The 18,384-nt window shown below is 41.4% G+C and overlaps 1 protein-coding gene across 2 annotated transcripts in view; it reads right to left on the reverse strand.

The window, feature by feature from the left end:
* riox1 (ribosomal oxygenase 1) overlaps window positions 1-18,384 on the reverse strand; it is a 91,184-nt gene that overhangs the window by 66,694 nt on the left and 6,106 nt on the right. For both annotated transcript variants that reach the window (XM_063055526.1, XM_063055525.1), the window contains exons 2-3: window positions 17,005-17,355; window positions 107-246 (exon numbers count right to left, since the gene is read on the reverse strand). In XM_063055526.1, the coding sequence (XP_062911596.1) occupies window positions 107-246; window positions 17,005-17,355 (491 nt within the window). The remainder of the gene's footprint in view (window positions 1-106; window positions 247-17,004; window positions 17,356-18,384) is intronic.

Genomic DNA, 18,384 nt, shown 5'->3' on the forward strand with positions numbered 1-18,384 from the left:
CCTGACATTTCATTTACTGCACTTCAATCCAGTTGAGGTTATTTTAGTCACTTTATTAAATGCGTGAGTTTATGAAAATCTGTGCTGTTGTTCTGCAGATACTTACTTGAAGAACTTCTTTGAAGCAACAGGTGCTATTAACCAATCAAAGAGTTTCATCGCTCTCTCCTTGCTGTTCTGTATGTGACGTAGATCCCGAAGGAGTACTGATAATGATGGTCCTGTCCAGGGTCTTGTATCTTTGCTCTGAGGAAGGACAATAAACAAACCTTCAGCAAGTAGTTAAGGTTAAAGCCATTCTATTTATTCAATAAATTTACATTCTAAAAACCATGAGAATATCTCTTCAACTTGATGTCTTAAAAGTATTTCAGCTTCTGCTACGCATTAGGACAAGAAATGGTTATGCTGCAGAATGGAGTAAATGGTGCACAAAGTATGTGTTCTTTTTGCCTCAGGAATACTGCACACATTCAGGTAAACCCAAGTTAGAATGCTCCTCACATTTGATGGCTCTGGGCCTGTACACGCTGGATGGGGGGATTTCACTGAAACCAATTGAATATTGAAAGGCCTAGCTAATGGACATGGAGAGGATGTTTCCTACAATGGGGAGTCTAGGAACAGACAGCACAGCCCTCTGGTCCGAGACTCTGCACTATGGGGAAAGCCCCTTTAGTACAGAGATGAAGAGGAATTTTTTCAGCCAGAGGGTGGTGAATCTGCGGAATTTATTGTCAGACTGCTGTGGAGGACAAGTCATTGGGTATAATTAAAACTAGGTTTGGTAGGATCTTGATTATTATGGGCGTCAAAAGTTAAGGGGAGAAAGAATGAGAATGGGGTTGAAAGGGATAATGATGGAATACTAGTGCAGACACGATGGGCTGAATGGCCTAATTCCACTCCTATGTCTTATGGTCTCACATGAGATTTTTGCATTTCCCACATGAAATATTCTTACAGCCTCTTCAACCCAAAGTGCTTTATTGGTACCAAATGTGTGCTATCAATACACACCCATTAGAATCTGATGTGAAACTGCTGCATGATTATATCAAGTAAACATTTACAGCTGGAGTTTTGACAGCCTCACTGAGAGATTTATTCGAATTTAAGTACTTGAGAAAATGCATCCAGAGTGTGGTGCTTCAAGGGACTTGGTGCTACTTTCAAGGACAGTTGGGAATAAGTCATAATGTTCCTCTTACTGGCAAGACTAAATGAAGGAAAACTGCTCACTCGCTTCCCACACAAATATTACATCATGTTACAAAGCTATAATTTGTTTGTGCTATGATAAATGCTTCTGTAGATTCTTTGATGTCATTCAGAGCTGCATTTTGTTTTTAATTTGTTCCAGACCTGCATTATAATGACACAAAATGAGTCACTAAAGAACTATTAAATATATTCTGTAAACTGCTTCAACAATGCTGGTAATTCAAATTCAAATGTTTCATAGAAGATACAGAACAGACTGATGTAATATCTGTAATTATGGTGACAGATATTATGAAGTATGTTTCGCTGAATGAGGAAGCTGGTCAGGTGGAAATGAGAACAAGAGAAATCTTATCCTTGTTCTGGATGGGAGAGAGGGTGGAAATTACAGAGGGTCATCCTTTGAATGCAGAACTGACAGAGTGAAAGGGTAAGCAGATTTCTAACATTCACCAGGATGATTCACTAATTTGTTTGAAGATTTTTTTTGAGATACCCTTCTGGCCCAACGACCCTGCGCTGCCCAATTACACCCATGCGACCAATTAACCTATGAGCCTGCACAAGTCTTTGGACTGTGGAGGGAACCCGTGCAGTCAAGGAGAGAACATATAAACTCTTTACAGACAGTGGCGGAATTGAACCTGCAAAAGCATTACGCTAACCACTACAAGATCGCTAAGTCAGATTCAGAGGTACCCTCAAATGATTATCTTCCCAGATGCTGCCACCCATTCCACTCATTGATAAAAGTCAAATGTTTCAGAGGTGCTGAGGAGCCAATTAGTCACGAAAAAGAAACTTATGCAAGAATGGTTGAACCATGTTGAGGATGTTAAAGATGGTACAAGGGGTAAGAATTAAATGGACCGATTTGTCCCAAATGGTACGAAGCTTCTCAGGTTTTCACACCTGAAACTACCCAGCCAATTGCAATGCAAGCCATAAAACCATAAGGCATAGAAGCAGAATTAGGCCATTCGGCCCATCGAGCCTGTTCCGCCATTCCACCTTGGCTGATTTATTATCCTTCTCAATCCCATTCTCCAGCTTTCTCCCTACAACCTTTGACACCCTCACTAACCAAGAACCCATCAACCTTCACTTTAAATATTCCCAATGACCTGGCCTCCACATCCGTCGGTGGCAAATGAACGCCACTGCCCTCTTGACTTGTGGCAAGCTTTAGGAGGAGAGGACTTGAGTCTATTGTCACAGGGCACTTAGTCTCTAACTTGCTCTTGAAGCACAGTGTTGATGTGGCTAACACATTTCGTAGTCAATATTGTTGGTAGGAGTATTACTACACTTAGATCCCGCTTAAAGCTGAGGATGTGTTTCTCGGAGGTGGGGTGCTATGTAAATCAGCGCTATGTGGGGTCATTATAACATTACGTAAATAGACAGGTGTGCCTGATATTAAAAAAAAATCACACCAGAGATATATGATGTATTATTTTATGTACACACAGTAATTCGTGGAGTAACAAACATGCAAGTAGGCCTAACCTGGACATCAGTGGAGCAGCAACACATCACAGCAGCAGCGGAGGGGAGCGGGTGCTGATTACATCTTAGAGGGAGGACCAGGCTGTGGGTCCTCCTCAAACTTCAGCTTCTCCTTCAAGTAGATGTCGAGATCTGACAGCCTTTTAAGTTTCCTCTCACAAAGCAGTTCTCTGTTGCAGGAAATCATGATGAGAACACCTTTCTTTGCCTTATTGCTTCGCTCCCAGTCAGGGTCATTGTCGATGAACTGGTCCATGATTTGCGTGATCGTGGTGATGAAAGTGCTGAGGAATTTTGTGGTGAGATTTCTTGCTGGAGCTTCCTCTTCTCCATCTGTGTCCTCAGATTCACCCAAGATACGTTGTTCTGACAATTCTCGAAGCTCTTCGTTATTAAGGCTCTCACCATGACAATGCAGTAACTCTTCAACATCACCATCATTAACACCCTCACACCATATCACTTGCAGTTTCACATCCATGCTAATGCTTTCCCTAGATATCTGAGATGTACTACCCTCACTGGCAGTTACAAGCCATTTTCCAGACATTATGGGTGAGAAAAATGGAATAAATTAGTGAGGGAACAAGAACGTTTACACACATGGGAGAGGCAGAGTGTGAAATAATACATGATTGTGACTGGTTCAGACGGTATGTAAAGCGCTCTCATTGGCTGATTGAATGTTTAGTGTAATGGTGGGTGCTCTCGAGCAGTTTTAAATGTTTAGAATGAATTTTTGTCACTTTTTAAGATTTCAATAAAGAATTGAATAACTGCGTTGAAACGAATCAGCGCTATGTGGGGTCTGAGTGTACCGTTAAGTTTCCAGTATAAATTGTTCTAGTTATTGCAACTGTGTGTCTTGAGTACAGTTTGCCACTGATCAGCTCACATTCAAACAACGTCTGCTCTTGTTGCATGCAGACACCGCTGCTTCATTTTTCTGAAGGGTTGCAAATGGAACTACAAATTGTGGAGATCGTGTACAATCCTTAAAAAACGACTGGCAGAAATACGTTCCAATATATGGAACACTGAACCTATTATTTTTGGCCTCTGCCCTTATCACATCCAGCCCATGCCTGGTCTATGCCTCTGGCTGAATTGAGAATGCTTAGAAACTTTGACCCCATGACCGCAGCAGTCTACATCACTTCTCTAGTTTTACTCCTCTGTTAGGGAATTCCCTTTTCCACACACAACTCAGACCCAGGAATTCTTTAGGAGACCCCTTACTTAAGTGACACGGAGAACCGCCCTTCCGGAGGGCAACAACTCCGCTTACAATCAGTCTCCTTATGGTTGATTCTAACGGGTATGGTTTGTTCAACATTTCCACACTTGTTGATGTTATAATAAGCAAGCTAGAGGGAAAAAACACTTAAATCACGTAGCCTTGTGGTATACAGCAGCAGGCTGGAGGGCAGCACCATGATTCTCTGCTGATCTAGGTATTAAGCAATACAGACACACAATTCTATAGTCTTGCAAAGGTATTTACCCCCATTTGGCCAAAGTCCTCCACACCCTGTCAATACCTGCCCAATACATCTGCAGCCAAAATGTCTGTGCTTATCTTGTATCTCATCTCAGGAGACTCCATTGCATAAAAACAAGAACAGTCTGGATGGGAAACAATTTCTTCCCTCAGGCCATTAGGCTCCTGAACTCCCTGGTGCATCACAAAGTGTCACTAGTTAATCTGTTCTGTACTTTACAATATTTAATTTATGCACTTTAGTTTGTTTATTTATGTGTAATCCATTTGCAGATTTCATCCTTGCTTTCATAAGTTATTATGTGTTATGTATACCACAGTGTTTTACATCCTGGTTCGGAGAAATGTCATCTCATTTGACGGTATACATGTACATAGTTAAACGGCAAAACACTTGATTTGATCTTGATTAAGCTCATGCCATCCTGTACAGGGAAGAACAACATTGATACCAAGGCAACAATAGTTAGCTCGGTGTAAGTTATCAGCTCTGGAAGACACATCAAAATCAGGGCCAGGAAGCTAATCAACGTTTGTGCCATGATAATTAAATAACCCAATAAATAACCTCACCGTAGGGACGTCCATTGCACTGTGCCTTGAGTGAAGGAAATGGTGGCTTAAGAACCATCGAACGTGGTGGTGGGAAAACTCAGTAGGAGTCAGACATGGCAAAGATAGTTAGAATTTTTTAAAATACACTTAAGTTGATGGCAGCAATTCAGAAGGATGGATGAAATATTCAGAAAGGAGCAACACAGCTGCCTAAGACTTCCATGAAATAATAGTCAATAATATTCTCAATAGATCTTTCTATGAAGAAAGGAACAATCTCTGATTAACGTGGGATGAAACAAGCCTGCAGAGTGTTTTCATGTCAACTGATTGGGCAGTGGCATGAAGAGGAGCTCAGTTAGATTTAAGATGATTGGAGATGTGGGACTTTACAGATTGAAGGTATAAACTACAGAATCTGAAATTGAACTATGGTGTGCTGAAAGGTAAACATTAAAACCACGGTTCGTGAAGTACTCATCAGGGACATGTTGTTTGCAGATGATGTGGCACTGGCAACACACTCTGAAGAGCAACTGCAACGCCTCATGGACAGCTTCTCAAGAGCCTGCCAGGACTTCAGCTTGACCATCAGCCTGAAGAAAACCAACATGTGGGGCCAAGGCGTTGAGCACCCCCCTGCCATTACCATCAACAACTACGAGCTGGAGGTAGTTCACAAGTTTACATACCTTGGCTCCACCATCACGGACAGCCTCTCCCTAGACCCCGAGATCAATAGACGGATCGGACGAGCAGCCTCAACATTCACCAAGCTGACAAAGAGAGTCTGAGAGAACAGAAAGCTGACGACGCACACCAAGGTTGCAGTCTACAGGGCCTGCGTCCTCAGCACACTGCTTTACGGCAGTGAGACCTGGAGCCTCTACTCCAGACAAGAGCGGCATCTCAACGCCTTCCACCTTCGCAGCCTGAGACGCATCCTGGACATCACGTGGACTGACCGAGTCACCAACAATGAGGTCCTGGCCCATGCCCAGATACTCAGCCTCTTCACCCTGCTCCAACAACGGCATCTCCGCTGGCTGGGCCACGTACACCGCATGTCAGACGGGAGGATCCTGAAAGACCTGCTGTACGGGGAACTGGCCTCTGGCAAGAGAGCACAAGGGCGGCCCCATCTTCGTTTCAAAGACATTTGCAAGAGAGACATGAAGTCACCGAAAATGAATGTCGAGAGGTGGGAGGACATCGCAAGCGATCGCTCTCACTGGAGGCTGGAGCTACACAGAGGTCTAAAAAAAGAAGAGAAGCTGAGGCTTGCTGCTGAAGAAAAACACACTCATCGGAAAAACAGCACCAAGACAACACTGGAGGACAGCACCTTCAAGTGCAGTTGATGCAGCCGAGACTGTCACTCCCGTGTGGGCCTCTACAACCACAACGGACGCTTCTCTAACACAGACTGAAGAAAGACTTTCCAAGCGCAGATCCATGGTCTCACGAGACTAACAGATGCCACCATTTAAGAGAAAAAAAAATGTCATTTAGTGCTTCAGGAAGTGCAAAGCAGAGAGGGGCATAGGCAAACAATGTATTGTGGACATGAAAGCCAGCTGTCTCAGTGAAAAAAAAAAGCAGATCCCCGAGACGTCTCATTGAAACCTATCCAATATTGACAGGCCTAGATAGAGTGGACGTGGAGACGATAATTCCTGTTGTGGGGGAGTCTCAAGGACACAGCCTCAGAATAGAAGGATGTCCCTTCAGAACAGAGATGAGGAGGAATTTCTTTAGCCAGTGGGTGGTGAAGGAAACGAATCCGCTTACAATCATTGCGCATATAGTCGGCCCTCCTTATCCGCGAGTTCCACATGCGCGAATTCAACCAACCGCAAATCTAGAAAACCCAGAAGTGTTCTTCCAGCACTTGCTGTTTGAGCATGTACAGACTTTTTTTCTTGTCATTATTCCCTAAACAATGCAGTATAACAACTATTTACATAGCATTTACATTGCATTAGGTATTACAGGTGTCCCCCGCTTTTCGAACATTCGCTTTACGAAACCTCACTGTTACGAAAGACCTACATTAGTACCCTGTTTTCGCTTTCAGAAGGTGTTTTCACTGTTACGAAGAAAGGCAGCGCGCGCCCCGAGCAGCCGCTCTGCCCCGGATTTGGAACGGCATTGCTTAAACACGTTGCATTGAGCAGCCGTTAGCAAGATGAGTTCTGAGGTATTGGAAAAGCCTGATAGAGTAAGGGTGTTACACTTAGCGTAAAACTAGACATAATTAAGCGTTTCGATCGTGGTGAACGAAGCAACGACAAAGTGAGTTTGGCTTGTGGAAGTTGACGAAGATGATGTTGAAGAGGTTTTGGCATCCCATGACCAAGAACTGATAGATGAAGAGCTGATGCAATTGGAAGAGGAAATGATAACAATCGAAACCGAATGCAGAAAGTGAAGCAACTGCGTGAGAATTTCGCTGCAATGATAAAGTACGACTTTAATTTTGAAAGAGTACGTAGGTTTAGGGGATATTTGTAGGATGGTTTGAGTGCTTACAAACAACTGTACGATAGAAAAATGTGCGAGGCTCAGCAGTCAAGCAAGCCTTCCACATCAGCCACAGCAGACGACGAACCTTTACCTTCGACATCGAGGCGGGCAGTCATAGGAGAAGGTGAGCTGCCTGCCCTGATCGACAGTGAGATGACACCCCCGTGTCGCACCACCCCAACACCCAGGCCCTGGACAGATACTGTACCGATTCGCGAAGAACACAGCGGTAGCCGGGAGGCACACAGCACATCTTTAAGAAAAAAGCCAAAATAAACATGCTAATTAATTAGGTGCCACCTAGCACTTAATTGTCGGCCCAGATCAGAGACAATACAGTTAACAAGGAAGAAAATCAGAGGAAAAGATTTTACTGGGCATATTTTACTAAGGAATAAAGATAGTGCCAGTGACTCCGAACATCAGCAAGTTAGGCAGTCTCTATCAATAACTGAGTGGAGTTTGGTTTTAGTATTATATGTATAAGAAACTTCTATCTAAAGGATAAACCCCAACACATTGTACGTCCTCACCTCAGCCTGTGCTTCATTCCTTTCCATATTTTATCAATATCTGGAATACTTTCTTTCTCCTCTAAAATCTTAGAGACATCAGTTATTGAAGTTATTAACCGGGGAAAGTGTGTAAACTTCATACAAACATGTGAAGATCCGTTCTGTACAACTGAAATGATGCTAGACCACTGTAATTTCAAGAGCTGATGGAACGACATCAGATGTCATTGAAATAGTCACACATTTAAGTTCTACTTTGTTGTCATCACTCTTCTGCAATAAAATTCCATTTACTGAAGGCAAACAATTCTGACAACATTGAAAGTTTGAAGTAAAGTTAAAACATATGCGGGAAAAGATCTGAAACAAAAGTACTTTCAAACTTTCTACCCATAATTCTAAGCATTACCAATTAATATCTCCTGGCAACAAGCCGTTACCATGGCAACATCACAATCAAATTAAAGGAAGAACATATAGCATAAATTATGGTGAAAATCACAGAAATGTCCACAGCAAGTCCCACTGGGAAAAATCTATTTCAGCTTTTTTTGAAGGAATAGATGTCCAATATGCATTGAAACAAAGAATTTATGCCTTCAAAAGAAGTCTGTGAAATATTAATTTATGCCTATTTTCCATCTGCCTGCTCAAATTAATACTGTCCCTCTCTAACCACTTCAATTTACTAAATCCAAGTATCATGATGGACCACCAAAGCTCAAGTTCAAAGTTCAATTATTCTGCATTATACAACCTTGAGATTCGTCTCCCTACAGGTAGCCCCAAAACACCCCAAAATAACCCATAAAAAGACAACCAATGTGGGGGGGGGGGACAAATTATGCAAGCAATAAAAGCAAGCAAATAGCATTTAGAATAAAAATGAGTCTGGAGCATCTACAGCAGGCCACAGCCTCAGCTCAGTGCATCGCAGAGTCAAATTCGCGGAGCTCGCAGACACAGCCTCAGCTCAGCGCAGTGAAGTGTCGAGTAAACATCATAAGTAAGTAAGATATTAGTTAGGTATTAAGTATCTCTAAACAGGCACTGCTAGTGTTTCACCATTTAATAATTATGGTTGTTGTTTTGCAACCAGCTTAATTGATCATCTGAAGCAAAAGAAATAATCATCAATAATACGGAGGACCTGCATCAAAACACTGTCTATCACAAAGGGTTGAAACGTTTCCAAGCTACTAATACCTAATATATATTCTTTAAGCTATGTCAACTTAAAAAAATAAAACTTGGGCTCTATTTTCCACTACCAGGAAGATAGTGTGTGATGATAAGATCAACAGAAAGTGTTTCACCATAAATTGTAATGTAACTACTCCAAACTAATGAGTAATGATCCTTCATTAGGATGGTGGCACATTCAGACGTAGCTGTCACTCAGGGTCCAACCAAAGGTACATTTGTTCACCTTGTGAATCTTTTTGCTGATCACAAGTCACTGTTAGATACTAAGAACATCAGGTAGGGCAGAACTATCCCATCAGTGAATTGCTCCATAGCAATTGTGCATCATTGTTGTGTTGTTCTCTGGACTTGTGTACCATTGTGCCGAGACAGTGCACGATCCAACAAACAGAGTGACTGAATATCTTGGACATTTTTATTGGGATTGCAAGACCCTGTTGGACAGTGGTAACTCACAATACTACAAGTCTATTCATTGGCAAGACTGATGGCGGGGGAAATGCATTGCCTTGATTGCGGCAAAGACTGGGTCTTGGCCACAGGGTTGCCTTTGATGCAGCAGACTGTTGCAGCCACCCAGGGGAGAAAGCAGGAGCTTCTGCTGGGCGAGCTAGATTGGGGCCTGGCCCCTCCTGTCAATGCTGCCCTCTGGAGTTTGCTCGGTGGAAGAACAAGCTGTACCAGGTGATCTACATTCGTGCCATTCAGGGAGCTGGGCTATTTTTTTCCTCTTTGTGACTTATGTTTTTCTGAAATTGTAACCATATGCGTTATCTGTGCTATGTGCTATTTGCAGTGTGCAGTGTGCTGTTGATAATGTGTTTTGCACCTTGGCCACAGAGAAACACTGATTGGTTTGGCTATATTCAGGTATGGTTGAATGATAATTGAACTTGGATAGATTTTTAGCATTGGCCCTAATACACAGACTCAGAAACTCCTAGCGTGATTAGTCCAGAGTGCCAATTATACCAAATGTAATCCCACAGCATTTGTCAGCATCCATCCACTATAAATATTTATCAAATATTTTGTCAAAAAATATCTCACTGTTGAAACTATTTGATACGGCAAGTGTTCCATGCTCAAACACCACTCAGTTTAAAGCAACTTTGGAAAGGGCTGGGTCATAATAACAGGTTGGTAAGGAGCGCTGCAACAATTATCTTTCTTTACTCAGAATTGACTCTTAAGTGGGCATTCTTATATGCTTTTCACTTCAGACAAAATAACTGTACTATGTCCAGTGTTTCTATTCATACAATGAATTTTAGCAAAGACATAACAATCTCACATTCACGGGTAGCAACTTGGCATTCTGAATTCAGGTTGCCCAAACGAAAGTTGATCAGACAAATTGCACATCCTAATTATCAGTCCTTAACCTCATAGAATATCAAATGGTTATCCAGATACTTTTTAAATGTGAGAAGAGTTCTTGCTTCCTCTAAGCCAGGGGTTGCAAACTTGGGGTCCATGGATGCTTCAGTTAATCATAGGGGTACATAACATAAAAATGGTTGGGTACACCTGCTTGAAGTTTTACCAGCACTGAGTTCCTGTCTCACTGCTTTGGTGAAAACATACCTTCAACTAACCTCTAATCTTATCAACCATATCTATGCAGTCCTCCTTGGTACACAAAATGGACCCCTCCCCCATTAATCTTTAGTTTTGTACACCTCCAATAAATCCCACCTTCAGACAGTATCACCCCATTCAATTAGCTTTCTTCAAAACTCAAAGCCTGTCAACATTCTTTAAAATTACCACAAATTACTACAACTTTTCCAGAGTAAGAGAACCAGAGTAAAGTAGTACTTGTTGTATAATCTTAACATGACATTTATATTCTGTGCATAAACCAATGTTAGCCAATATCCTCAATGACTTTGTAACCACCTATTGGCCTTGCTATTCTCAGCGAACTATGGGCATGCACTCCAAGGTCTCTTAGCTCTTTTGTTCTTCTTAGTATCTTAGTCACAGAGTCATGGATTTGTAAACAGAAACAGGCCTATCATGACTATCTATATGAATCCCGCTTGTCTTTATTTAAAGGTTCAAAGTACATTTATTCTTGAAGTACGTATACTATAAACAAATCTTGAGATTTGCCTCCTTACAAAAGGCTCACTTTATTCCCACTCTTTGCATCCTGCTAGAATCTTTCCAGTAATACCATGGCTCTTAGCTTGTTAAGCAGCCTCTCCAAGGCACCTTGTCAAAGGCCTTTCTGCAAATCCACAACATCAACTGATTCTCTCCTTGGTCAGATAAGGAAGCTGACCATTTGTTTGCATCAGACTCATTAATTATAACTCACAAACTTTAAGTTGATATTATTGAAACATACCACAAAAGATGACGGGACCTTCTACTGAGCACCCAAGACCTCACTGCAAACAGCCTGTTGACTAATATTACTCTTTGCTTCCTATTACTGTTTGTTTGACAGACATGATTGTACTGGAGAGGATGCAGATGAGATTCTCTAGGACATTGCCTGGGAAGCGAGGTTTCAGTTGAGGAGAGACTGAATCTGTTAACCTTCAAGCAGAGAAGGAAAGGCTGACAAAGGATCTGATAGAGATCTACAAAGTTGTGAGAGGTGAGGTAGATGGGGTAGACAGGAAGAAATCTTTTTGTTTGGCAGAGGTGTCTAAAACCAAATGGCATAGGTTTAAGGTGAAGGGTAAAAGGTTTAGAGTGAATATGAAGAAGAATATTTTCAACTAAGGGGTGGTTTCAATTAGGAATACACACTGCACAAGGCAAGTAATCTCACACCATTTAAGATGCACTTGGATCACCAAAGCAGGGTGGGCTACAAGCCAGGTGCGTGTAAGTGGGATTAAGGTAGACAGATATGTGGTGGTTGGCATGGGTATGATGGACCAAAGGATATCTATCTGTGCTATCATCACTTTCCCTTGCCTTCAGTGGACTTCAACTCAGCCTGCCAGGTGGGACCTTATCAAACGCCTTGCTAAATTCCATGTTAATCACATTAACTCTCATCAAACACTGCAAATACTTGTCAGGTACATCCCACACTTCATAAATCCATGCCGACTCCTTGTAATTAAACTAATTCCAAATTATGAATCATACTATTTATGTGAATCATGCCTGATAATCTGTCCATCTGCTCACTAGCAAAACCTGATGAGCTTTCATGTCTTACTAACAACTCCAGAACCTTCCATTTTTCAAGTACAGTGACAGGTACATTTAAATCAGGACCGTTCTAGTGTATATTTTATGCAGGCATGGCAATTTATCCACTTTTAAAGATGCTACGCTGCTTCCCTCTCTATGTACATCATACTTAAATATTTCACAATCTTCGGTAGCTGTCTCATCTATCTCTTGTGAACAGAAACAACACATTCATTCAGAAATACCCATATCTTCTGCTTCCATGCAGTTTACATGTCTCTAATAGACCTTAAGGCATAGGATCAGAATTAGGCCATTTGGCCCATCAAGTCTGTTCCACCATTTGATTATGGTTGATTTATTCTCCTTCACAACCCCTTTACGACTTTTGTCCTTCATGTAAAATGGGCCATAATCAGCAAGGGAAAATCTTGCCTGACAAATCTGTTGGAATTCTTTGAAGAAAAGACAAGTTGCACTTGAATCCCAAGATGCGTGGAATGGGCTGTCTGTGGAGGTGGATACGATAGGGTCTTTTAAGAAACTCCTGGATAGGTACATGGAGCATAGGAAAATAGAGGGCTATGGGTAATCTTGGGTAATTTCTAAGGTAAGGGCATGTTCAGCACAGAGTGGGCTGAAGGGCCTGTATTATGCCGTAGGTTTTTTTACAAATGAGAATCGGTTGAGGTTGTGTACTTGGGATTTTCAGTAGACCTTTGATAAGGTGCCACACACGAGGCCGCTTGACAAGCATGGTTTTACAGGAAAGGTTCTTGCATGGATAAAGCTGATTGGCAGGAGGCAAAGTGGTAATAAACTGAGCCTTTTTTGGCTGCTGGTGACTGGTGGTGTTCCACAAGGACCTGTGTTAGGAGCGATTCTTTTTACATTATATGTCAATGATTTGGATGATGGAATTGGTGGCTTTGTTGCAAAGTTTGCAGACGATATGAAGATAAGTGGTAGTTTTGAGGAAATAGAGAGGCTACAGAAGGACTTAGACAGATTAGGAGAATGGGCAAAGAAATGACAAATGGAATACAGTGTTGCTAGAAGAAATGGAAGTGTTAAGTGTTTTCTAATTGGAGAGAAAATACAAAAACCTGAGGTGCAGAAAGACTTGGGAGTTAAAGGCTAATTTGAGTCTGCTGAGGAATGCAAATTCAATGTTGGCTTTCATTTCAAGAGGACTAGAATATAAAAGTGAGGATGTAATGCTGAAACTCTATAAAGCATTGTGAGTAGGTTTAGCCCTCTTATCTTAGAAAGGATGTGCTGAAACTGAAGATGGTTCAAAGGAGGTTCACGAAAATGATTCCAGGATAGAATGGCTTGTCATATGAAGAGCGTTTGATGACTTTGGGCCTGTATTCACTAGAATTCAGAAGGATAAGGGGTGACCGCATTGAAACCTATTGAATGGTGAAAGGCCTTAATGGAGTGGATGCGGAGAGGATGTTTCCCATGGTGAGAGAGTCTAAGACTAGAGGACACAGCCTCAGAATAGAGGGGCATACTTTTAATATGGAGATTAGAAGGAATTTCTTCAGTCAGAGAATTCTTTGCCACAGGTAGCTGCGGAGGCCAAGTCTGTACGTATATTTAAGGCAGAGGTTGATAGATTCTTGATTAGTCAGGGCATGAAGGGATACGGGAGAAGGCAGGAGATTGGGGCTGAGAGGAAAAATGGATCAGCCATGATGAAATGGCAGCGCAGACTCGATGGGCCAAATGGCCTAATTCTGCTCCTATATCTTATGGTTTATAAACTGGGATTACAGTGAAAGGCCATTGACTGAAACATTCTTCTCCTCCATAAATGCTGCCTGTATTTTCTCTATTTTGTTGTTTCAGGTTTTAAGCAAATCATCTCTTTAATTTTCTAGAACTTATGGGGCCAGTTGCACAGGAAGGTTCTGTGGAACACATTTTAAGAATTCTGGATACCCTGCAACTTTTATAATGTCTTGGTCTAAGTAAGGATTGGGTAGTTAAACTGTTTTACTATTGTGGCCCTATAGATTTTGTCAGCCATTTGCAGATGGCTTTTTTTTGCATTACTGTATCAATATCAGTTAATAGCTGTTTAAGTTATTCCTATAAATTTTTATAAGCTTGAGGTGCTGCAGTAGATCGCTTTCCCTTCATTCATATTCCCTGGTATTATCCTGCACCAGGTATGGGACTCTCAGCTATCTTGTTCTGTTATTTTTTTAATTAAATTCATTACTTTCTGCTTTCATATGCTGACTCCAGATACAATCTATCCTCATTAGCCCAAACAGTAACTGGACAAACGTGACAGGGGACTAAGTCACCACGATAATTGCATTTTAACTACAGAAGACTGAACAGGTAAGACTGCTTGAAATAATCTACATGATTAATATAATACCAGAATGCATTTAATATTCATATCTAAGGAACAGCACATGAAGAGCATTAACTGCCTGCTGTGGGTGACTACCCATAGCAACCATATATAGTTTAAAATGAAGGGACTACAGAGCACTACAGCACAGAAACAGGCCCTTTGGCCCATCTAGTTTGTGCCGAACTATTAACCGCCTAGTCCCATCGACCTGCACCTGGACCATAGCTCTCCATAACCTTCCTAACCTGTACTTATCCAAACATCTCTTCAATGTTGAAATCGACCTCGCATCCACCACTTCCAATGGCAGCTCGTTCCACACTCCCACTTCCCTCCGAGTGAATTTTACACTCACGTTCCCCTTAAACTTTTCACCTTTCACTCTTCCCCTGAAAGAGATTGTAGCCTCACCCAATCCCAGTGGAAAAAAACCTGCTTGCATTTACCTTATCTATACCTCTGATAATTTTGTATACCTCTGTCAAATCTCCCATCGTTCTCCTATGGTCCAGGGAGTGAAGTCCAGACCTGTTCAATCTATCCCTACAACTCAGGTTCTCAAGTTCCAACAACATCCCTGTACACTTTCTCCGCACTTTTTCAATCTTATTGATATCTTTCCTGTAGGTAGGTGACCAGAATGGCACACAATACTTTAAATTAGGCCATAAAGGTCTCAAAATATTTCAACATAAGCTTTCTTAAAGACCTTATCTACATGTGATGCAACTTTCAAGGAACTATGGATCTGTATTCTCAAAGATCCCTCTGTTCTACCGCTCACCCTGTAAGTCCTACCCTGGTTTGCCCTCCCAAAGTGCAATACCTCACACTAGTCAGCATTAAACCCCATCTGTAGAAAATGGCATATTGTAGAAAATAGTTTGTATATGTGAACTTTATCATCTCTTTAAGTAGGGAAACAAACTTAACAGAATAAAACTCAAAGAATTACAGCTTTGAGTTTTGTTGTTTGCGAATTACAGCCTTTTATACTTTGCCTGATTTCCTCTGCCTAGTTAAGACTTTTCCCACCTTTACAATGTATTCTTATCAATCTATATTTTTGAATATACATAATTCACTATTATGCCCCTCTTCTGTGGATTTCAACGTTCTCTAGATCAGCGGTTCCCACCTTTTTATGCCATGGACCAATACTATTAAGCAAGGGGTCTGTGGACCTCAGGATGGGAACCCCTGCTCCGGACACGAAGCCAACACTGAACACCACTGCTGACTTAGCCAGTGACAAATGGAACAGCAGATGTAGAATAACTTGCAACATAATTTTATGTTTACATTTTAAATGGAAAGAATGGCAGTTAAAACTTTGTGGGTCCAACTTTTTTTTAATTTAAGATAAAGATGACTTTTTTGGACTAAAAATATCTTAAGTCTATCTTCATTACTGCCGTTGTATTTGCCCTTCTCTGTACCATGAATGTTAAATACAAGGGACTGGCCATGTGGCTCATAGAGCCTTCAACAAGTCAAATACTTCTGTACTGCTGAGGCTGGGCCAAGCACCATCTCCTATTTTTTGAACAAAGATATGAATATACATGTAGATTTTGCAGAACCAATCATTGTCTGTACAAATATGATCTGTTTCCAGATAGCTTGGTTCAAGTGGCTCCCTGTGGGTCTTTGTTTACACAGCTGAACAGCGTGATTTCAAAGCAGATCAATGCTTGAAGTACATTCAATGGAAGTAGTTTTTTAGCTATTTGAACATTTTCAGTGTTTATTAATGTGTATTAATGTCTGTTATTACTTTAGAACAGAACAGAACACATTTTTAGTTATTTGCCTGAGGGGGTTATTGGGTGACAAAGATCTCCGTTTATGCAGTTTTGAAATTTGTCGGAAGTCAAAGGGGAGAGGACATAAGAGTTCCCACAACTGAGGTTTTACCAAAACTGTCTTTCACTCCAAGTACCCCTTTGGGGCAGCATGGGAGTGTAGTGGTTAGTACAATGCTTTACAGTACCAGTGACCCGGGTTCAATTCCCACCGCTGTCTGTAAGGAGTTTGTATATTCTCCCCATGACTGCGTGGCTTTCCTCCCACGGTCCAAAGGCGTATCAGTTGATAGGTTAATGGGTCATTGTAAATTGCCCCGTGATTAGGTTAGGGATAAACAGGCGGAATGCTGGGTGGTGCAGATTGAAGGGCTGGAAAGGCCTATTCTACGCTGCATCTCCATAGATAAATAAATAAATATAAATTGCAAAATCATTTTAGTGTTTAGAGGTTTGACCTCCCATTGAGAACATATTCCATTATGTTCGTAACTGAATTTTTCAGCAGATAAAGGTTATTGTTATGCAACTCGATAACTCTTCAATTTGTATCTGTGTACAAACAAGTTTCTGTCAATGAGTTTTGAACCAGGAAAAGGAGTGAACAAGTTGAGAAAGACCCACCTTGGATAGTTCCCCAGGAATCTCCAACATGGAGTCTGGTGCCCTCATTCCTTTCGAATGGTTTGACCGGTTGTTGATAGTTGCAGCAGCTTTCCTAGACCTTGACTTCCTTCTTTTAAGTTTATTCACCTTCTCACTGTTGAGTTTTCTTTCAGCACCGTGGCCTGGGAGCTCTGTTCCAGTGCAGTGCGTGTCCCTTTGTAAAGCAGCATCATTCACAATCGCATGAATGCCTATTGATGACATCATTTTAACTTTCAAATTTTTTCGCTTCCTCTTAATCAACATGCGTTTCCTAGACAAACTTGAGCAATTCTTTTGTTTTTGACGTGATGCTGAAATTCCGTTCATCTGCAATAGAAAGTTGTTCATTAGTAAATCAGCAGAAAATCAGAAACAGTTACATCACTGTTTCCCGGTTTAAAATAAATTTATCACCAAAGTAGAGGTCCGCATTGATTTGGCTTCATGCTTTTGTCAGCTTGGTCTATCTTTCAATTTATAGGCATCCGTTATTCTCATTAGAACATGGATTTGCGCCTTGGAAGGTTTCCAGGGCACAGGCCTGGGCAAGGTTGGTTGTATGGAAGACCAGCAGTTGCCCATGCTGCAAGTCTCCCCTCTCCATGACATCAATGTTGTCCAAGGGAAGGGCATTAGGACCCATACAGCTTGGCACCGGTGTCGTCGCAGAGCAATGCGTGATTAAGTGCCTTGCTCAAAGACACAACATGCTGTCTCAGCCAAGGCTCGAACTAGCGACCTTCAGATCACTAGACGAATGCCTTAACCACTTGGCCACGTGCCAACACTTATCTTCATCTATCTTTTAATAGAGTTTGTAATAAAGCAGGAATAGGTGACTACTATGACTAAGACATTCTGAGAAACCACAGACAACATCTAACGCAGTATCTCACCAAAATGTGCCTTCAAATTATCCCAAATATAGGTGGGTGATAGAAGATTCATGGTGGAACTCATATGCACAAGAGAATGGGTTACAACAAAATAAATGGGATGGGAATGTCCAAAAATCAGAAAATTCAATGGGCCAAATGACATGGATGAAAATGTTTGTGGTCTGACAACTAAGTCAGCTCTTGACACGAATGCTGGTGGAATTGTAGATCGTCAAGATAGTTGACTGATGATACAGTGGGCGTAGATTAGCTGAAAAACTAGTCAGAGTGGTGACTTGTAGAACTTAATCCAGATAAAGTTCAAAATAAATTTATTATCAAAGCATGTATATGTCACCACGTGCTATCCTGAAACTCATTTTCTTCCTGGCATTCACAGTCGAACAAAATACTATAGTATCAATGAAAAGCTACACACAGACACTGGCAAACAACCAATGTGCAAGAGAAGACAAAC

The sequence above is a fragment of the Mobula hypostoma genome, chromosome 8 (assembly GCF_963921235.1).
Source record: "Mobula hypostoma chromosome 8, sMobHyp1.1, whole genome shotgun sequence".
Taxonomy (NCBI): Eukaryota; Metazoa; Chordata; class Chondrichthyes; order Myliobatiformes; family Myliobatidae; genus Mobula; species Mobula hypostoma.